This window comes from Dicentrarchus labrax, unplaced genomic scaffold (genome assembly GCF_905237075.1).
Source record: "Dicentrarchus labrax unplaced genomic scaffold, dlabrax2021, whole genome shotgun sequence".
Taxonomy (NCBI): Eukaryota; Metazoa; Chordata; class Actinopteri; family Moronidae; genus Dicentrarchus; species Dicentrarchus labrax.
This window is the reverse complement of record NW_026136708.1, coordinates 18,106,107-18,124,294: the sequence shown is the minus strand read 5'-3', so window position 1 is coordinate 18,124,294 and position 18,188 is coordinate 18,106,107. Positions and strand designations below refer to the sequence as shown.

General features: G+C 41.2%; 1 protein-coding gene across 11 annotated transcripts in view; it reads right to left on the bottom strand.

The window, feature by feature from the left end:
- Positions 1 to 18,188, bottom strand: part of utrn (utrophin) — a 172,725-nt gene that overhangs the window by 55,112 nt on the left and 99,425 nt on the right. For 10 of the 11 annotated variants that reach the window (XM_051407937.1, XM_051407935.1, XM_051407941.1 and 7 more), the window contains 4 exons: positions 13,202 to 13,374; positions 11,300 to 11,456; positions 2,689 to 2,818; positions 519 to 787 (listed from right to left, as the gene is read on the bottom strand). In XM_051407937.1, coding sequence (XP_051263897.1) covers positions 519 to 787; positions 2,689 to 2,818; positions 11,300 to 11,456; positions 13,202 to 13,374 — 729 coding nt within the window. Of the gene's footprint in view, positions 1 to 518; positions 788 to 2,688; positions 2,819 to 11,299; positions 11,457 to 13,201; positions 13,375 to 16,673; positions 17,066 to 18,188 lie in introns of those variants that run through there. The other variant, XM_051407945.1, reaches the window with a different exon arrangement.

The window sequence follows — 18,188 nt, the reverse complement described above, 5'->3', positions numbered from 1 at the left end:
CTTTTTCATGTATTGTTTTTTGTTTATTAGGAAGTGCTGTCATTTTTCAGCTTGTTAACTAAATGTGTTGCTCGTTTCTTGGCCAGATCTCCTTGAGGAAAAAGACATACTCAAATTTGATGAGTAGCATTTGCAAAACAAACAAGACACAATCATCACACCGAGAACATGATCAAATCAAGTAGCATTTTGTTCTGAATATAAAAACAGAAAGGAGAAGGGAATAGTGAGAATTCACAGCCAAGTCTCACTCCCATTTTAGCACGCACTTATTTCATGGATGTGTTTTGTATAATACTTACTGAATCAAATCACAATTGGCAGCACCGACTCTACTGTTAAATCAGTGAATTGCAAGTTAAACAGACACTTCATGGTTAAACTTTTAAGAACCGGCGAGTTAAAGAGAAGATAAGATTTGTTCAAGGTGATATAGTGCTGCATGCTGCAATGGTGTACAGAGGGGTGGGGTGACTAACTCCTGACTGGATGTCTTGATGACTTTCTCTCTGACTCACCATGGTCTTGTCGATGTGGTCCTGCAGAGAGTCGATCAGCAGATCCCCCACAGGCTGCCAGGTAGCTTTGGCCTCCTCTGCCTGAGTCAGCCGCAGGTCGAGCTGATCCATGGAGCTCTGCAGCTCCTGGAGTCGCTCCAAGGCCTGCTCCACCTGACTCTGCCAGCCGCCCATGTGTCCTTTCAGACGCTCCCATCGCTCCCTCACCTCGCCTGTCTGCTTGCGGATGGCCCGGGCTAAGCCTCGGGCCTTCTCCTCTGGAGTGAGGTCTGGAGGAAGAGAAGGAAGGTTGAAAGAGAAACATTGGAAATCCAACCCATTCAAATTATTGCACCCAAGTGGCTCTTTTTATATCCCAGAAGCGGGAACTTCTTCAATAGAGTGATATAAATGTTTTCCAATTATGTACTTTTATATACAACTTACAATTCAGAGAAGACAGAGAATAAATGTCCAGATAATCTCATCTCAGATTCAAGTTTATTTATATTTGTCATGTTATAGGGGTCCTAATTTATGGAGCTGTGTGTTGTGTTTCATGTCTTCAGACATAATCTGCATATATTTTTACAGCTAAGAAAGGTACTGATGTAACCTTTCTTAGGTTTTTTTCCCTCCTTTGTTTGATTTCAACTTTGAAAAATAAGTAAAACTGAAGATGGGGAGGGAGAAGAGGAGGACAACGGGTCATTAAGAAAATCAGGAGGGTAGATCTGAAGGCAGTCAAGAAAAGATGAAAGTGACCAAAAGAAGAAAAAAGGGTGAGAGACACAGAGGATCTAGGGAATGAAGAAGGCAGGAAAGGTGAGAGAACAGGATAATTGTGACATATCAGAGGATGCAGACAGAGAGGAAAGAAGAAAGAGGGCAGGAGTGAAAACTGCTCCCCAAATACCCATTTTAACTACAAAAAAAGATGAGCAGCTTTTATGAGTCCTAAGGTCTCATCTCCAGGGTATTAACTGGATCACCATCTTCACCTGTTGCCCTTCTGTAGTCTCTCTCTTTTTCCCTCTCTCCTCTCTCCCTCCCTCTATTACGTGCATACAGACATCTGTGAGGCAAACTGCAGGTAGCACACATCATGCAAATCATCACAATGTGATGCCGTCTGTCTTTTATAATGAGGAATGCAAGGTGCAAACAAAACAATAAAAAAATAAACAATTTAGCAGCAAAAAATACAAAAAAAACCTGAGAGACAGAACGTTGTAGTTGTTAAGACTTTACTGCAGTCACTTTGAGAAATCCCATCTTTCACTGATTAAACAACAAGTACAGCCTCTGATCTTAAACCAGCTTCTTATCTATTTATACAATGAGTCGACGCTTTGATATCGGTATCAAAGATCACAGACAACAAGCCTATCGGAATGCACTCTGAAGTCGTGCCACACCCCTACACAGCCCCTTGGGTTGGTTTAATTATTTACACAGTAGGGCTTTAGTTTGAAGGGAAATATGCTGACTTAACCAAGACTTCCCTGCCGCATCCAACAGAGACAGAGAGAAGGAATGCTGAATGAGTCGGTGCATATTTAATTTTGGGGTGGTCTGTTAGATAATTGTATTACCACCAGCTCAGATTTTAGTGAATGGAGTTTCAAGGGCACTTAACCTCAAAATTGGGCTAAAGAAGTCCTTATATTTAGTTAAAAGACAACCAGACAGGCTTGATGTGGATGTCTGAGTGCTTTTTGGTGCAGAATGTACTGAATGAGACACCTTAATGATCTGATAGTCCAAATTCATTAAAAAGGAGTGTACGAAGGCATTCTGGTGACCTAGGGGTATAAGACTACAGCTGTAAGCTCTCTACTGTATCCTATCCAATAAATTAGTCTTGCTGTATTCTTAAAAAACTCCACTTGCCTTTGACTAAACACCAAAAGACTTACTGTACTACTGCAACATCAGACCACCTGATAGTTAATATGAGCTCATAGTCTACTAAAAATTGCTGTATTAGGAAGCAGAAAATCAGGAAAAGTGGTTAATATGGACGATAAGTGGCACTGCAATGGCAGCTTTGGTAACATTTTCACATTATGTTAGAGCTTAGTGTGAAGCTGTGCTTGCTCTCTAATGCAAAATGATAATACTCTTCTATTTCTTTTTCCAGACTTAAATATAAATATACGGAAGGTTTTTATGGAGAGTGCAAATGTACCAGTCTTTGGCTGCAGGTTCTTGCGTGGCTCTCCAGGACCCTCGATGGGCTGGTCAGCGAGAAACATCCTGGCTTGATCCAAGGTACTGACCACCAAGTGCTCACGTTCCTTCAGTTCTGACCGTAGCGCCTGCAGGAGAAACGCAAAAATGTGGGTTAAAGGGGATTCAGTCTGTAATACACGATGGGACAAATTGCTCTCTTAGAAAGCAGTCATTAGAATTCAATTTAACTCTGATGAGCCTAATAGATGCATGTGGAAAAAGACAGTAAAGATTTTCCACTGACTTTAAAACAGAGAAAGCTACCTCAATAAGAAAGGGTGCATATGTAAGCAGGTTTAAATGTAAGCAAAAAAGGGGTAATTAATTCATTTCCTCTGCAGGTATGTGCATGTTCCCAACTCCTGTCTTCTGATCTAGTCTGCACCAATGAACTCCAAATGAACCAGGTGTATTGTGAACTAGGTGATGTATCCAGATTGCTGCTCCCCCCACAGAAATGTCTACTAATCAACAAGTACTGTTTAAATCAGCTCTGACTTTCATTACGTTACAAAAGAGGCACTTATGATTAATTCACGCATGCACATATACGACCCAAGAACAGGAGCAGATGTTGATGTTCAGCTTATGGATGAGATAAACAGCACTCTCAACGGCTAATTAGGTGAGTGCTGCATAACAAAACACTTTCTCTGCCCAGTCTTTCCTTATTAAGGGGAAAAGCGAGAGGTAAGAGTGAGAGAGCAGCTTTGTTAGGAGTGTCAGCGGGTGTGAGAGCTTTGAGAACCGGGCAGCGATTGAAGGCAAGAGCACGGGGTCAAACTGGGCATTTCCTTGAGGTCGGTGTGAAATTAGCCGAGTGATCCGCGGAATGAAGTGAGTTGCTGGGGCAAAAACCCTGCAGGAATTATCATTACAGTGCAGGCTAGCAATGTCACGTATCCTGCTCATCTTCCTACACAGCAGCTTACACTGCGATAGACACACACACAAGAATATGCTCATCCACACACACACACTCCAGAGCAGAAAAACAGATACTACTGTATAAGACCACAAACCGATTTGATGGACACTTTTCTTAACCTTTGTGTCAACGAGGTCAGCCTCGTCACAGCTCACAGCAGGCTGATAAAACTAAACAGAGGGAGTGAGCATGGCATGTAGCAGTATAATTATTCTTGTTTAATAAAAGTGTGACCCCTAGGGACTCTGTTGCCTATCGGAGTGTGTGATTGCTTTGTGAGGAGGCGATGTAGTTTAAGATGCCGTGAGGCAAGTTGATTAGATGGGACGACTCGCTTTTCTCACACTTATCAGACTCATCAAACAGACGAGCGCAGCAGAAACGAGGTGCCAAATGTTTTTTTATTCGTGCCAACAACACTGGCTGAGTGGCAGATGACAGCATGCTGGGTTCAGTGGGATCGTACATACAGCAGCATCTGAAGAGATGAGAAGAGAAGATGAACAGAAGAGAAGGGAAAGAAAAGCAGGGTAGGAGGATGGGAAGTAACAGTCTGCTCACAGGCCTTAAGACGTACACACTCCTGTCTTGTTCTAGTTTCAAAATAAAAAAAAGTCCATTACAGAGAGCGAGTTTCTGTAAAAGTTAAGTTTAGCCCGCTGCAATGACAATTTCACACAGCCTCCTGTGGACAAATGTACCCTCATGCTGAAATGGAGCATCCTGCTGAACACAAATTAAATCACCCCTGCTAATAAATGGTTTGCTCCGTTCCAATGATTTCCTCCCAGCTCAGATGGAGGAAACATAATAGGCAGGTAGCTCAGAGAGGGGACCTTGAGAGATAGAAACTAAATGAGAGGTGATTGAGGAAGAGGAGGAGAGGTGTGTATGGAGAGCAGAGATAAGAAAAGGAGAGAGAGGAGCTAAGCGGTGAGGACAACTACCAGTAAAAAACAACTTCTTTCCTTTTCATCCTTGTTTTTTTTTGTTTTGCACTTACTTGGATTTGTTGGTGGCTTAAAAACAGGCTTTAGAAGGGATTGAATTGAGTGTGAAGAGGTTGTTTTAGTTAAGCAAGTCAAATATTCTGATATGAGTTTTGTAACATCCCAAAGAATTCATTCCTGCAAATCACAGATAGCAGCTCAGCGTGAGCACAAATAGCATCCTGGTGGAAACATCCCTGGTCGAGTAAAGTCTGATAGCAAAAGGCAAAAGGAATAAATATTTACATATATTTCAAACCAGCAAGTTGTTTGCATTGTTTTAGTTGCCTGAAGATGTGCAAATTATCCATCACAATGGATTAAACTTCATGAGACTGATGAAGACTTTGTATTTAATACTGCTGATTTATGGATTACATACAGTATACAGCACATTTTCTGACCTGGTTGCTAATTAAGTATCATCTGTCATTTTCATTATCAGCTAAGTTTACTAATTAATCGATTATTTGTTAGGCTATAAAATGTTAAAGAAATTTGAACAATCACAAATGACCTGAACCCAAAATGACATAAATATATCATTTGTTTTGTCGCACCAAAAGAAAACTTAAAAGATTGAATCTAACAAGATTCAATTTATAATGATATAAAAACAGAGCGAAGAAGAACTAAATATTAATATCACATATCTTGCTTAATGTAACTGTATTACTCGTCCAACACAATAAACGTTTTACATATATGACGGTAGTTTTCCCCAAAATATCTAGTGCAATCTCGGTTCCAAGGAGACACTGACAAAATAGTAGAAGGTTGTAACAATGGCAACACAAGTAGTGCCAGGTAATTCCCGCTGTTAGAAACAGCCTTCAGTTCAGACAGACGACCAAAGACCTTTCCCCAACACTCAAACAACTCTTTTTAGTGAAACCTCAACACGCTCACATTATCATAGTGTCACACAGGGACACACTTTTCAAAGGGAGCATGAGAGGTAAATATCAAACACATGTACAGCTTTCAGGTTAAGAAAAAAGGCTTTTTTTTTTTTTCTTCCCATAAATCCCAGCTGGCGTATGAGTGATAAGACATGGCTGTCTATGTCAAAGATAAAAAGGAGTGGGTCTACACTCTTTTTTTTTTTTTTTTTAAATAGTTTTCAGCACTGGCAATTCAGAATACGGTCTGGTCTCCTGGGATTTGAAAAAAAAGTGACAATACTTTTGACATCTATCTTGTAGCTATGAGTGACCTTGTTGTGTCTTTATGGGTGTGTGGCCGCAGTAGCACAGCATACTCTTATCACTGTATGCCCTGTGCTGCGGTGGCGATAAGATAGCATCACAACACAGCTACTTTTAGAGCCCTGCCAAACATCCCTCTTCCCGCTCTCAAAACCCTGCTATCTCAGCCTCTCCGCAATTCTAGCACACCCCCTCATCTTCTTCCAGGAAAAAAAATAAGGCTCCTGAAAGGACCACTACAATAAACCAGCTCTCAACATCAGAAAAGCACCTGACAGAGACTCAGGGAGCCTTCACAATAAGAGCTCACGCACGCCCAAAAGAAATTACAAATTGTCAAGAAACTGATGACTTCTTATTTTTCTCTAACAATTAAAGAAAATAATAATAGAAGAAAGTGAGTATTTTTAGGTATTTGTATTGAAGTCAAATGTTTGAACTTCTGTTGTCTGAGCCAAATTATATCTTGCTACTGCATTCAGTTACACAGCTCACAAAGAAGCCTCAGAGTGACTCAGCCTGAAATCTTAATTGCTCCTTTGCCCTTAACATCCACTGTTCTCTTGAAATAGCTAAAAGCTACAGATGGGTGGTAGTTGTTTGAAATCAGACTCTCTGCTATGCTTTACTAATCTACTGCTTCCAGCTTAGGCCATTTATAAGTAAAATACCCACGTACCCTTATGTGTCATTTATCACCCTGTGACTGCTTCACAGCTACTAAAATAGTCAGGCATTAAATAATAATGCACACATAGGTTTCTTCAGTGACATAGTTATTTTATTATTTTCTATTAAATATGTATTAGATATGTTTATTTTATAATGCTGTGTTGCTGTCACTGCAGTGACTTACATGGATTTAAACATCAACATTTTCTGAAGGTTTTAGCAAAAAAAAGCTAATTCTTTCATTGTCAGTGCAAATGTACAACATGAAATCATGGAGAAAATTGTATTTATGTTCCCTTCATTATAACTAATCACTACTACTACGACCACTTATTCATTCAAGTCTTTGTTGATGTATTTGTATGTTGTGTCTAAAGTTGTGTATCATTATGCACATTTACTGATGTTTTGGTTACTTAAGTGCAAACAAGCTGCAAACACAACGCTGACATATTATTACCTTTTAAGTTGATATGGAGAACTTGTTAGCAAACAGCTGCTTATGGTATTTACACATCCAGCAAACACAGATCAATATTAGAATTCATTTAGCGTCATGTTTCTGTCCACCTGATGAATGTACTACAAGTTTAATATTCACTTTCTTTTTAGCTCTGTTTCTTGGTCTACATAAATATTTGAGGGAAATGGCTGTCTCTCTATCTGCTGTATGCTCCACTATGTGGTCTGTCTGCCATTGGGGGATGGGCAGGTAGTGTACAGCTGGTTTTGACAACTGAAAATGACATTGATAAGAGCAGCGACAGTGAACAAAAACAATAAGCTGAAAGACCCTAAAACACTTACAGCTAAAGTGAACTTCAAGATATTTATCTGTGGGGTTCATCATTGCAATTGACACCTTTCACATACATGTAATTGGAGCCAATAAAAAACTATTGATTATAGCTGCTTTAATGTTTCAATGTTTTATACAAACTTTCAAGACAGTCCAACAAAAACATCACAAACTGGCTTCCAACAAAGGAAGCAGACAAAAACAATTAAAAATGACTCAAAGCGAGGAAATTGCGAGTCCTTCCTTTCCTAAGCGATAAGGTAAAGTCCAGCACAGCAGTTTAATCCATTTCATTCTCCTTTACTACCTGTCCATTCAGGAGCAAATGGTGCTAATCAATCATGCAGGCACCATGATTAAGATGGGTTCTGTAACAGATTATTAAACCCCCCCCCTCACTTTAGACAGGGTAATTGTGTGCTGCTTAAGTATATTGAGACTTATTTAACTGCCAAGTTAAATAAATTTAAATCACACTTTGTTTGTCTTCATATTTATTCATTCTGAAACACTTGGAGGAGTGTTTGAAAAGATCAGACTGGACTAACAATGTAGACAAAAAGCCAACTGTTGCTGAAAGATAAGAGTTGTTAAAAATGCCCACAAGCACTCCTTCCCACTCCTTGATCTAAGAGCTGTTAATTTAATATAGCAGATTGATGAGTTTAATCACCTGGATGCTGACAAAGGCCTTTCATTGGATAATTGAATGTGCGATTAATAAATGCTATTAGGGCCATTTTAGCAAGGAAGAACACAGACAGAGATCAATACACAGTGGAGGGAGCAAGAAGTCACTCAAGTAAGACAGGACAATTTCTCTCTCTCTCTCTCTCTCTCTCTCTCTCTCTCTCTCTCTCTCTCTCCCTCTCTCTAAATTCATCGTGGGAGCTGCCAAATGAAAAGCTGCTTTCAGGCAGAATCTAATGCAACAGTTGTGTTAGAAACTTAATATCCTAAAAACAAACAAGAGAAAGTGAACCACACTTGTCTTTTTCTATTTCTACTAAGCTCCATTCTTCCACAATTAAATCTCTTTGTTCCTATTTCCTCTTGAGCTAATTTTGCTTCTGTTTGGCGCCTCCTGTCCATCACTTTATTCTCCGTTCCAGCCACTGCTCTCTCATATTTTTCCTCCCTCTGATTCTTTAATAACAGCAATATCAGTTGCTCTCTGTTGGGCTAAGTGGCTTAGCCTTCCTCTTTATCTCTTCAAGTCTCCCAGACAAAAAGGAGGGAGAAAAGAGACATTTTTTTCAACAGAGCCCTTGTAAGTCCTCCCTACCTCATAGATAACAATTTCCATATATCTATATACACCCCCCCCCATCACACTGACAGAGCAGCTGGTGTGTGCGTTATCACTGAGTGACTAAAGTATATGTATGCATGAGCACAAGGGACTTGTGTATAGTAATAGGGCATGACGTCTTCAAAGACCCAGCTTTTTGTGCTGCTCAGCCCCTTCATCCCTCTCAGGGTCGGCAAGACCTCCAGGCCAAAGTATTAAGAATACAGAGGAGAGGGAAGTGAAGGGAAAAATATAACCTAGTCAAAATGAAAAGTCAGCCTTCCACTCCCTTGTTCCTTTATTTCCTATTTCAGCATCTTAAAGCTGAAGACCTAGAGATGAGAAAGGGAAAGGAGAGAGGATACAGCGGGAAATATTGTGTGATGACAAGGAAGAAGGACAGAGTGTAAAGAAAGGAGATGCAAAGGTGAGGGTGACCAGCAGCAGAACAGGCTCCACAGAGAAGAAAACGAGATGGAAGAACTGAGAGAGGGTAATGGGAAAAGGAAGGTGAGAGTGGAGATGCAGGAAGATTGCATTCTCCTGCCGTTATTGTGTTCACTCAGTCCCCATTCCTTATCTAATGGACCTTGTCTGATACGCTGGGTTGAAGCATGTATCTGTTCTCTGTCAGACACAGAGAACATCATCTCAAACCTCAGAGGAAAAATTCTGATTAACCTGGACAGTTGTTCATTGTCTCACGGCTCAAAATGCAGACCTGACTGAAACTAACTGCTTGATTCCTCCGGGCACGGCTGCATCGCGTTTTTGGCTGAAACGCGGCTGCCGGAGCTGATCACTGCCTTTCCAGACAATGCTTGTGGTTCCACCAGATGTGCCACAGTACTATGGTGCCAGAAGCGTCACAGAAGCAGCTAACCATTCTGCTCTGTGGAGAATATACAGCTGGTCTATTTTTTAGCAATGGCATAGAGAATCCGGTCAATTTTCAAAATAAAACACCCTGTGCAGACTCCTGATAGTGAAAATAGACAAAAAAAAACACATGGCAGAAGCACAAAAATCAAGGGTAAACCGAATCAACAAAATGGGAGCAAGTCAACAGTATCGGGCTCTGTTTCTGAAATGCTCCCATGGGGTTGCACATTGTATGTTACATTTTTTACTGATTTGGGGAAACTATTCATAATCTGTTCTGCTTTTGAATGATGATTCTTCATTAAATCCTTAAAAAAGACTATACTTAGCAGCCACTACAGCAGCCATTAAATTGATTGTCTGCTAATGCAAAGAGCCCCACTCTAGCTCTATAGTAATTTTTTTTTGTTGAAGCCTTAGTTTCCTGTTGTTTTATTAAATGTATAAATACTTTTTTTTCATTTATCTTTCCATCTCAAAACTGTTTCTTCTCCTTCTATGTAACAGTACTGAGGTGTGTTGGATTCACCTCCTTATAAGTGAAGACATATCTCATTTCAGCATTTTTGGAAACTGATTATGTCTCCATGTGCATGATTGCTTGATTACACTTGATAGTATCGTATCAACCCAAATGTAAGAACTGTAACAAAACTTTACCCAATTCTTAAAGTAGATGCATACTGTGTGCACACACATATAGAAATGTGCTTCTGTTTAAAAAAAGCGTCATATACATCCTAACACATGTGTTACTGTGTGTGTCCCAGAGTCTGTTGATCTCTCTCAATGTGTCTGTGATCCTGCGCCCATGCATGACGGCACATGTGTTTACTCCCAAGGCGTTTTAGAGAAGAAAATAACAGTGTGGGGAACGGGCTACGGAGAAACGCATTATGATGTCAAGAGCAACATCAACAGTAGTGGCGGCCAGCGGACTGGGAGTAAACAGTAGCCACAGGGTGAGTGATCTATCTCAAAGCAATTACACGCCAATGCACTATCACAATAACCAGTGGTTACAATAAATAATACAGTGGGGAGGTGACAAATAGCAGTGATGACAAAGGTGTGAATGGGTTGGCGCAATATAGGTATTGATCGCTTGTTAGAATAAATGATACAGTGTGGTATAAGTGTGACAAATAACAACAATTCTCACAATGAAATAGAAGAAATAACAGCACTGATTGTGTAGTAGTTTGATATTGGCCTTGCACTGATACACGTTTTGTGCATAGTGACTTCTGAGTGACCATAATAACAATGCTGATTATTAACCATAGAGACATAAAACATCCGCTGTGATTATTCCTCACTGCTGCAATCTGTAGTTCGGCTGTACTGTAGCCACTGTGCTGACCAGCTTGATGTTTAATCATCAGAGTGATTACAGTTTCTACTTTACTAGAACAGTATCTTCATGGGGTGACTTAAAGGGCCTCCGCAGCCACTCGGGTGTTTTCGTTTACTCTGGCTAATGAGACCTCTGTTTAGGTTGGAATGATATAAGATAATAAAAGTGGCCAGGAGTCAAACACAGTCTATACTTACACCCAGTCATGAGGCAAAATAAGTGAAAATCCACATATTAGTGCATTAATGTAGGGCCTATAATACTTCTAATTATAGCATGCTTAATGTTTAATGTGTAGAGCTTAAAGTAGAGTTAAGAAATAACAGAAACACATACTCTTCTGCACGATACTCAAAAACTCTAACTTTAAGAAAACAATAAGGGTGTATGATAAATTTTGTAAAGCGTGGCAAGAACATTGCCTGTGGCGACAGTACACACCGTGCAGTGGTTCTGCTGTTGCAGCAGGGTGGGGACATCTCCTCCGATGGGCATCTGCTTGGCCAGCTCCTCATCTTTCATGCAGATCCACCTCCACAGCTCCTCCAGGAGGCCCAGAAGACGAGACCAGCGCTCAGCACTCGCCTCCAGATGAGCTCTGCCAACATACACCATTCACTTTTAATTAGATTCTAGGCATGTTCAGCACTCACTGTTAAAGTATATATAGTCTTGTACAGAAAAATCAAACCTCTACTGTAGCATTGCTTCTTTCTTTTTTATATATATATATATATTATATATATATATATATATATATATATATATATATATATATATATATGCAAGGTTGCAGTAACATGAGTGTATAGTAGACTTATTAGGCATATATCAAAGGTGGATTTACACAGAAGTAAAGCCACATATGCTTTTTTTTTTTTACAAAACTGAGTATATGAAAGGTTTTAAGCTTATAAAAACATATGAAATTACTACTAAAAAGCCTTCATTGCTACAAAACCCCAGTAAAACCCCGATCACTGACCACACTAGAGAGGTTGCTGCCCTTCTGAAGTAGATGTCATTCGTTAAAAGGGAACACAGTTGGCTGCTAATTGTGTGGGTGGTAGCATGCACACAATATGTGTTGATAAGCACTTTTGTTTTTCTCCTCTCCTCTAGGCATAATGTATCTGAACACTGTGTACAGAGACCTCCTATTGCCGCTCACCGAGTTAGCCATAATTACACATGTAGTGCAATTAAGGCATAATGGGCTGTATAAAATCAACACACACACGGTACCCCCCCGAACCACAAACACACACACACACACTGATCTCTTCCTGTCTATTTTTCACTTGCTTCTCCTCTCTTCTCTGTGGAACAAGTCCAGCCTATTATGTCTGCTCTGCTTGACCTCGACTCACTCCCATTTATTCTCTTCCGCTCAAACCGAACTCTTTACGACACAGAATCTTTCCTTGCACTTTTTTTTTTTTTTTTTTTTTAAATTGCCCCCAGTTTCTCTTCAGACTCTTTAACCTTTCCCCCTGCCCCTGTGGCTTTATTGTGCTCCTGTGCTGCTTCTCTCCATCCTTCCTCTTCCTCTTTGTCTTTGAACATCTCCATCTGTCCCTGTCAACTTCACTTCCACCTTCACTTTCTTCACCCTGTACATTTCCACCCATCGCCAATCTTATTTATTTATGCCAAGGTTGTGGCTGACGCAGCACTGTCTGTGTCCTCAGAACTTTATGTGCCACTGTGGTGGGCTTTCAGGCCCGTCTGGAGCTGTATTTCATCCATGTGCTTCATGGCGGACACAGGGAACAGACAGGGTTCTGTATACACGTGCAGCTGCTAGGAAACACAACAACCCACATAAGTATTCCACAACGTGCTGTACGTCACATGTGGTTTCCCAAGAATCCAAGAGATGTGAGTCATGTTCAATCATGAATAGGACTATGTTTTCTTTTCATGAGCTGAGATGAATGAATGGTCCAGTCAACAGTAGGAAAGACATATTCTGAGGAAGGGCTGATTTGTGCTTTATGTACTTTTGCACAGTGGTGAGAAAACTGAAGAATATGTCCTTTCTAGAAATAGTTTTTGCTTCTTGGGATTCAGTGTTTACAACCTTGAGTTCTTGAGGTTTCTGTTTTGTTGTTTTGCTTTCTTATTTGACATTCGAGAATTAAACTCTCTTCTGCAATGTCTGATTCAGTGGATGATTAAAACACTAAACTGGGGCAGAGACCTACTTGAAACACTGCCACAATTGAGACCTTCTGCCAAGATGTTTTTTTTTTTTCTTTCCAGAGTTGAGAGCAGCAAAAGAGCACAAAACTGCAATCTGAGCTGCATGACCATAAACACATTGGATGAAGGTTGACTAACCGGATGTTGGCTGATTTGGCCTTCAGGTCGCTCCAGCGTTGGTTCATGTCATCCAGTCTGTGTTGGAGGAACACAGCTTCCTCTGAGCTGCCCAGAGCCTTGACCATCTTCGACTTGTTCCCGTCCACACTCTTGTAGATGTCATTGTGGGCATCGATCTCGGCCTGGATGTCCTACAAATACACAGACAAAGAAAAATTGTCACAAGTGACCATCTCTTCTGGGAAACTAGAGATTCTAAAGGAAGCTTAAAGCAAGTTCACGTCAAAATCACCCAAAATTGGACGTCACAGTCTTCTAGGCTGTCACGGTTGATTATTCATGAACCGAAAATAACGATGGATTTTGTCATGAGGACTAGTCTTGAGGGAGTTCACAGCGTGCTGCACATAATGTTTCCACAGGGCAGAGAAGTTTATTTTTTCATGGAATGTCCTGAAGGTACTTTTTCACCGTTTGACTAAAACGATTTTAACTTCTACCCTTTCACTGACTTCGAAAGCCCACCCCATCCAGAAGTAGGTCCCTAAGCAACGTCTGCCTCTGTACTGATGCTGCTTTAGGTTGTAAAATGGCAACACCAAAGCAAGCTTTGCTAATGTTAGGCTGGGATACAGTATGATACACTCAATATATTATAGTGCTATTCTAAAATGCTGTGTATTTGTGTGTGTGTGCGTGTGCGTGTGCGTGTGTGTGTGTATGTGGCTGGAAGAGGCTACTACATTCAATACTGTGACAAAGCACGTTTTTTCACGTCTGTGTGTGAGTGTCCTTAACAAGGCAGCTCTATTACACAACCACATCTCAAAGGGTATGTGTGAGTGTTTGTGTGTGAGGGTTGAACCACAAGGGGGGCTGACGCAAGCAGAGGATCCTGTCAAATGTTTTATTTTTAGATGTGTAAAACTGCTCCATTTTCTTCTCTCTCTGTCTCTACTGGGACTCCCCTCAGTTCAACCCATTTGAACTGCAGATAAAGAAAAGACTCCAATACCATATGGATGAGTGTAACACTGCCTGCAGCAATGAGGCAGATTCACAAATGGGACAAAATTAATGTAGATAAGAGAAGTGTAATGAGACCTTTAGTTCAGTAAAGTAATAAAAAAAAAAAGTATTTTGGTCATTGTGTGTGAAATGACTGAGCTTCAGAGCCTTAAGTGGTTGCTTGTGTATCTTTCCCACTGTGGCGTAACAGATTGAAAATTATGCAGTCAACAAAGTTTCATTTTACAATTACTTCGAAACTGCCTTATCTAGGAAAATGCAATTAATGCTGCTGCACTGTTTTATTGTAGTCCCTGCATTATTAAAGTAAATTAACAGTTATAAAAAAGGTTATTAACAGTTAGCAAAAGATAGCTTTCACAAATCTGCAAATTAAATTAAATTATTCTAAAATTAAATTTTTTATATTGGACAGTATATCCAATGTGCCTAGAAAAAGTGTTTATCACCAGCCAAATCACTTAAATAGACAATAATAGAGGGAAACAATATAACAATAGAGGGAAAATACTATAAAGGAAACCCCATTATCACACATGTTCACAGGGATAGAAGATGTGGGACAACACACAGTGGATATGTGTCAGATAAACATGACAATTTATGGAAGTCTGGAAACTGTGTGGACAAAATTCAGTCGAGCTACTGTAGAGCCAGACTACACAGAAAACTACTATCAATTACCACAGTCATCCGTAGCACAGGGCTGTAATTTACTGAATGCCAATAGACATTTCACAAAGGCTGAAGCAAATCCCTCCACTGTGATCTGAAAGGATAATCACCCGCTGGCTTTTTGACATAAATCAAATGGCTCTTAAAGGTCATAAGAGAGAAAGTGAGAGAGAGAGAGAGACAGACAGACAGACAGACAGACAGACAGGCAGAAAGACAAAAAGATAGAAAGAGAAAAAGAGGGAAAGACAAAGACAGATAGAAAAAGAAAGACATAAGGAGAGACAAAGAGTGAAAGACAGCAAGTCAGTCTGTCACTAAGCCAGCTGGCTGTGTTTCAAGTCATTACCCGAGTGCTTCCCTTTTCTTTTTCTTTAGCACTTCTACTTCCACTGAAGGTAACACTTACGGCACACACACAGCACAGAAGGCACCGACTCTGTCGGTATATGAGACACATAAATTCATTTGCAAAACCCCCTTTAAATTCCATTTCTTCCACTGAAAGACTACTTTGAGTGGTTTATGTATGTCAACATGTATCCTGAGGTGTTTACTGTGGTGACGGATCACTTTCTTTCTCTTGCTCTTTAACACACGGACAAACACTTCAAAAACAACAACAACAAAAACAAACAAAGGTCATCCTGTCAGCTGCAAAATCCCTTTCTGCCACTATTCAATGTTTTATTTATGGATTATTGATTGAAACAAACTCAATTTGGGCTTTTCAGTCCTGGCGAAGGATATTAAATGTATCTCTTTAATTTACACCTACATGCACACACTCACACAAACAAACAAGTAAGCCTTTAGCTTTGGGCTAATTGTGAACATAATGAAGACAGTGAAAATGCATGGAAGCAAGTGGCACACATTTGTGAGCACAACAGATATGCAAACATATAAGGAAGCACACACAAATACATAACACAAACAGACAGCTAATGACTCAACTGAACCACTACTTCTCTGACCTGCTACCACACACACACACACACACACACACACACACACACACACACACACACACACACACACACACACACACACACACACACACACACACACACACACACACACACACACACACACACACACACACACACACACACACACACACACACACACACAGTGTGGGTAGAAAAGCAGCAGAAATGTTAATGGGTTCTGGATCTCATGCACACTTTAATGAGTGATAGAGAGTTCTTGGCCGTGGGCTGGTTGGAGCGCAGATAGGATGTGACAGAGTCTCCCATGGAAACTGAACTTACAACTGCTACTTAGAGTTTTATGAAGGATAAAAGCATAAAACACACAGTTAAGCTGTGGCTGAAGTAAAAAACACACAAACACGCTGTCCTTTTGATGATGAGTTTGCCCAAAATAAGTATTTGACAAACAACAATGACCTTTACTGGGCTAAGCCATGTTTGTCTTTAGCCCTTAACACAATTATTGTAAAGGTTTGCTTTGACAAATTAGGCTTAATTCAATGCTCTGGGTCTCATTCTATACTAATTCTCTCTCTGCATGGTAGCACTTTCTAATAACCAGCAAAGCAGACCAGAACCGATTATTCCATTTTAATGAGTCCAATAATGACTGCTCAGACCTCATAAAGCGGCCCAAATTAGGTCCACAACTACAAACACAGGGGGAGATGGAGAATGAATGGTGACTGTGTTTGTATTCATGCCGCTGAAGACTGCATTCAAAAGCCACTGTGAGACCAAGACCGAGCTGTCATAAAAAAAAATGCATCCTAATATCAGGAGATATATACCTGTTCAAGCTTTCTGAGCAGCTCCTGCAAGCTGAAATTCAAGCCAATCATGTTGGAGTGTGTGAACAGACTCCTCCCACTCCCTTCAGTGCCTACATCTTCTCTACTGTCATACAGGTGAAGGGTTGGTAAGGAGTCAGCACAAGTAGGAAAGTTCTCCCGTGGTTAAAGTCAAAACAGAAACTGTCACGGTCAGGGCTTCGATCAATAGCAAATCCAAAGTATGAACAATCTTGAGTCCAACCACAGAGAAGCCTGAGTGGGTCAAATCCGGGTCGCAGTCCCAAAACAAGCAATTTACACACTTCACACACCCCTTGGCAGCACTTGTGCGTGCGTGCCACTGTGTGTGCTCGCCCAATCCCACCACATGTTCGTAGCATCCTCTTGCGAAAGGCAGCCAAGTTGAACACGGGGGGTGACAGCTACCCTGCAGTCATGCTTCTGTGCTAGGACTGGGATTAATAGGACGACTGGTGCCACTGGAGGTTTGACAAAGTAGAAGCTGGAGGCTGACAACGGAGTTCCTCTGACCAGGAATTGGGCAGTGAAACTGGGAATAAAATCCAACAAATCGTGGGTGGAGGTCTGCAATGTGGAGATAACGGTTTGTGTCTTTTTGAGACGGGCAGGCTGATGTACACCTCAGAGTGGCTGAGGACGGATCTGTTTTTTTCCCCCTTTAACTTTGCTATGCTTCCCTTCCTCCACTTCCCCTCTGGGCATGAGGGGAGCTGTTTACACGATGTCCGGCAGTCCAACCCAGGGCAGGGCTGGGGCATTTGTTCTCAATTACTCTGATAAAAAGCACTCTATCCCTGCCAGTCACACAAGCCTATACACTTCAAGAGGATAGACGGCTGCACAAAGAGGCACATGGTTTGCCCTCTCGTTCCCCTGAGTAAAGGTAACAGGCTCAAGGAGACAGAGTCACCTCAGTGTCTGCCTTACTACCCGCCCCTGGGTCTCCAGCCCCGCTCTGGTCTCGCTCTATCACACCCTCCTAATCACTGCCATGACCGGGCCACTTAGTCAAAGAATGCCTTCTTCTTTTTCTGGAGCCACGTGTTCGCAAGGAGCTGCCTCAAGACTCCAAGGTCCTGGGCAGGGAGTCTGACTCGTCGGCCTGTTTGAGTTGAAGCTCTGCAGATTATCTCTTTGTCTCTTGAGAAGGAGAAAAGGTCGATCTGTTTGTCATCCAGTTCTTCCCCCTGGGACAAGGAAACTTCAGAAAAAGTTACGTTTCTTCTCTGGCTTTCTGTTCCCTCGGGGGTCTCACGAACTCCCAGGCTGGTGTCCACGTCCCGCTCTCTTCTCCCTCTGTTGCGCTCGTTCTCTCTGGCCACTAGCCCCCACTCTTTCACACAGCTGTTTATTATTTTGATCAGTATCCTCCCTTTCCCCTCCTCTCTCTACCTCTCTCTCCTCTCTCTCTCTCTCTCTCTCCCCCCTAAACTAACTCAACACACCACACACCCACTTCCTGAGGCCTGTATGGGCAGAGAGCATGATAGA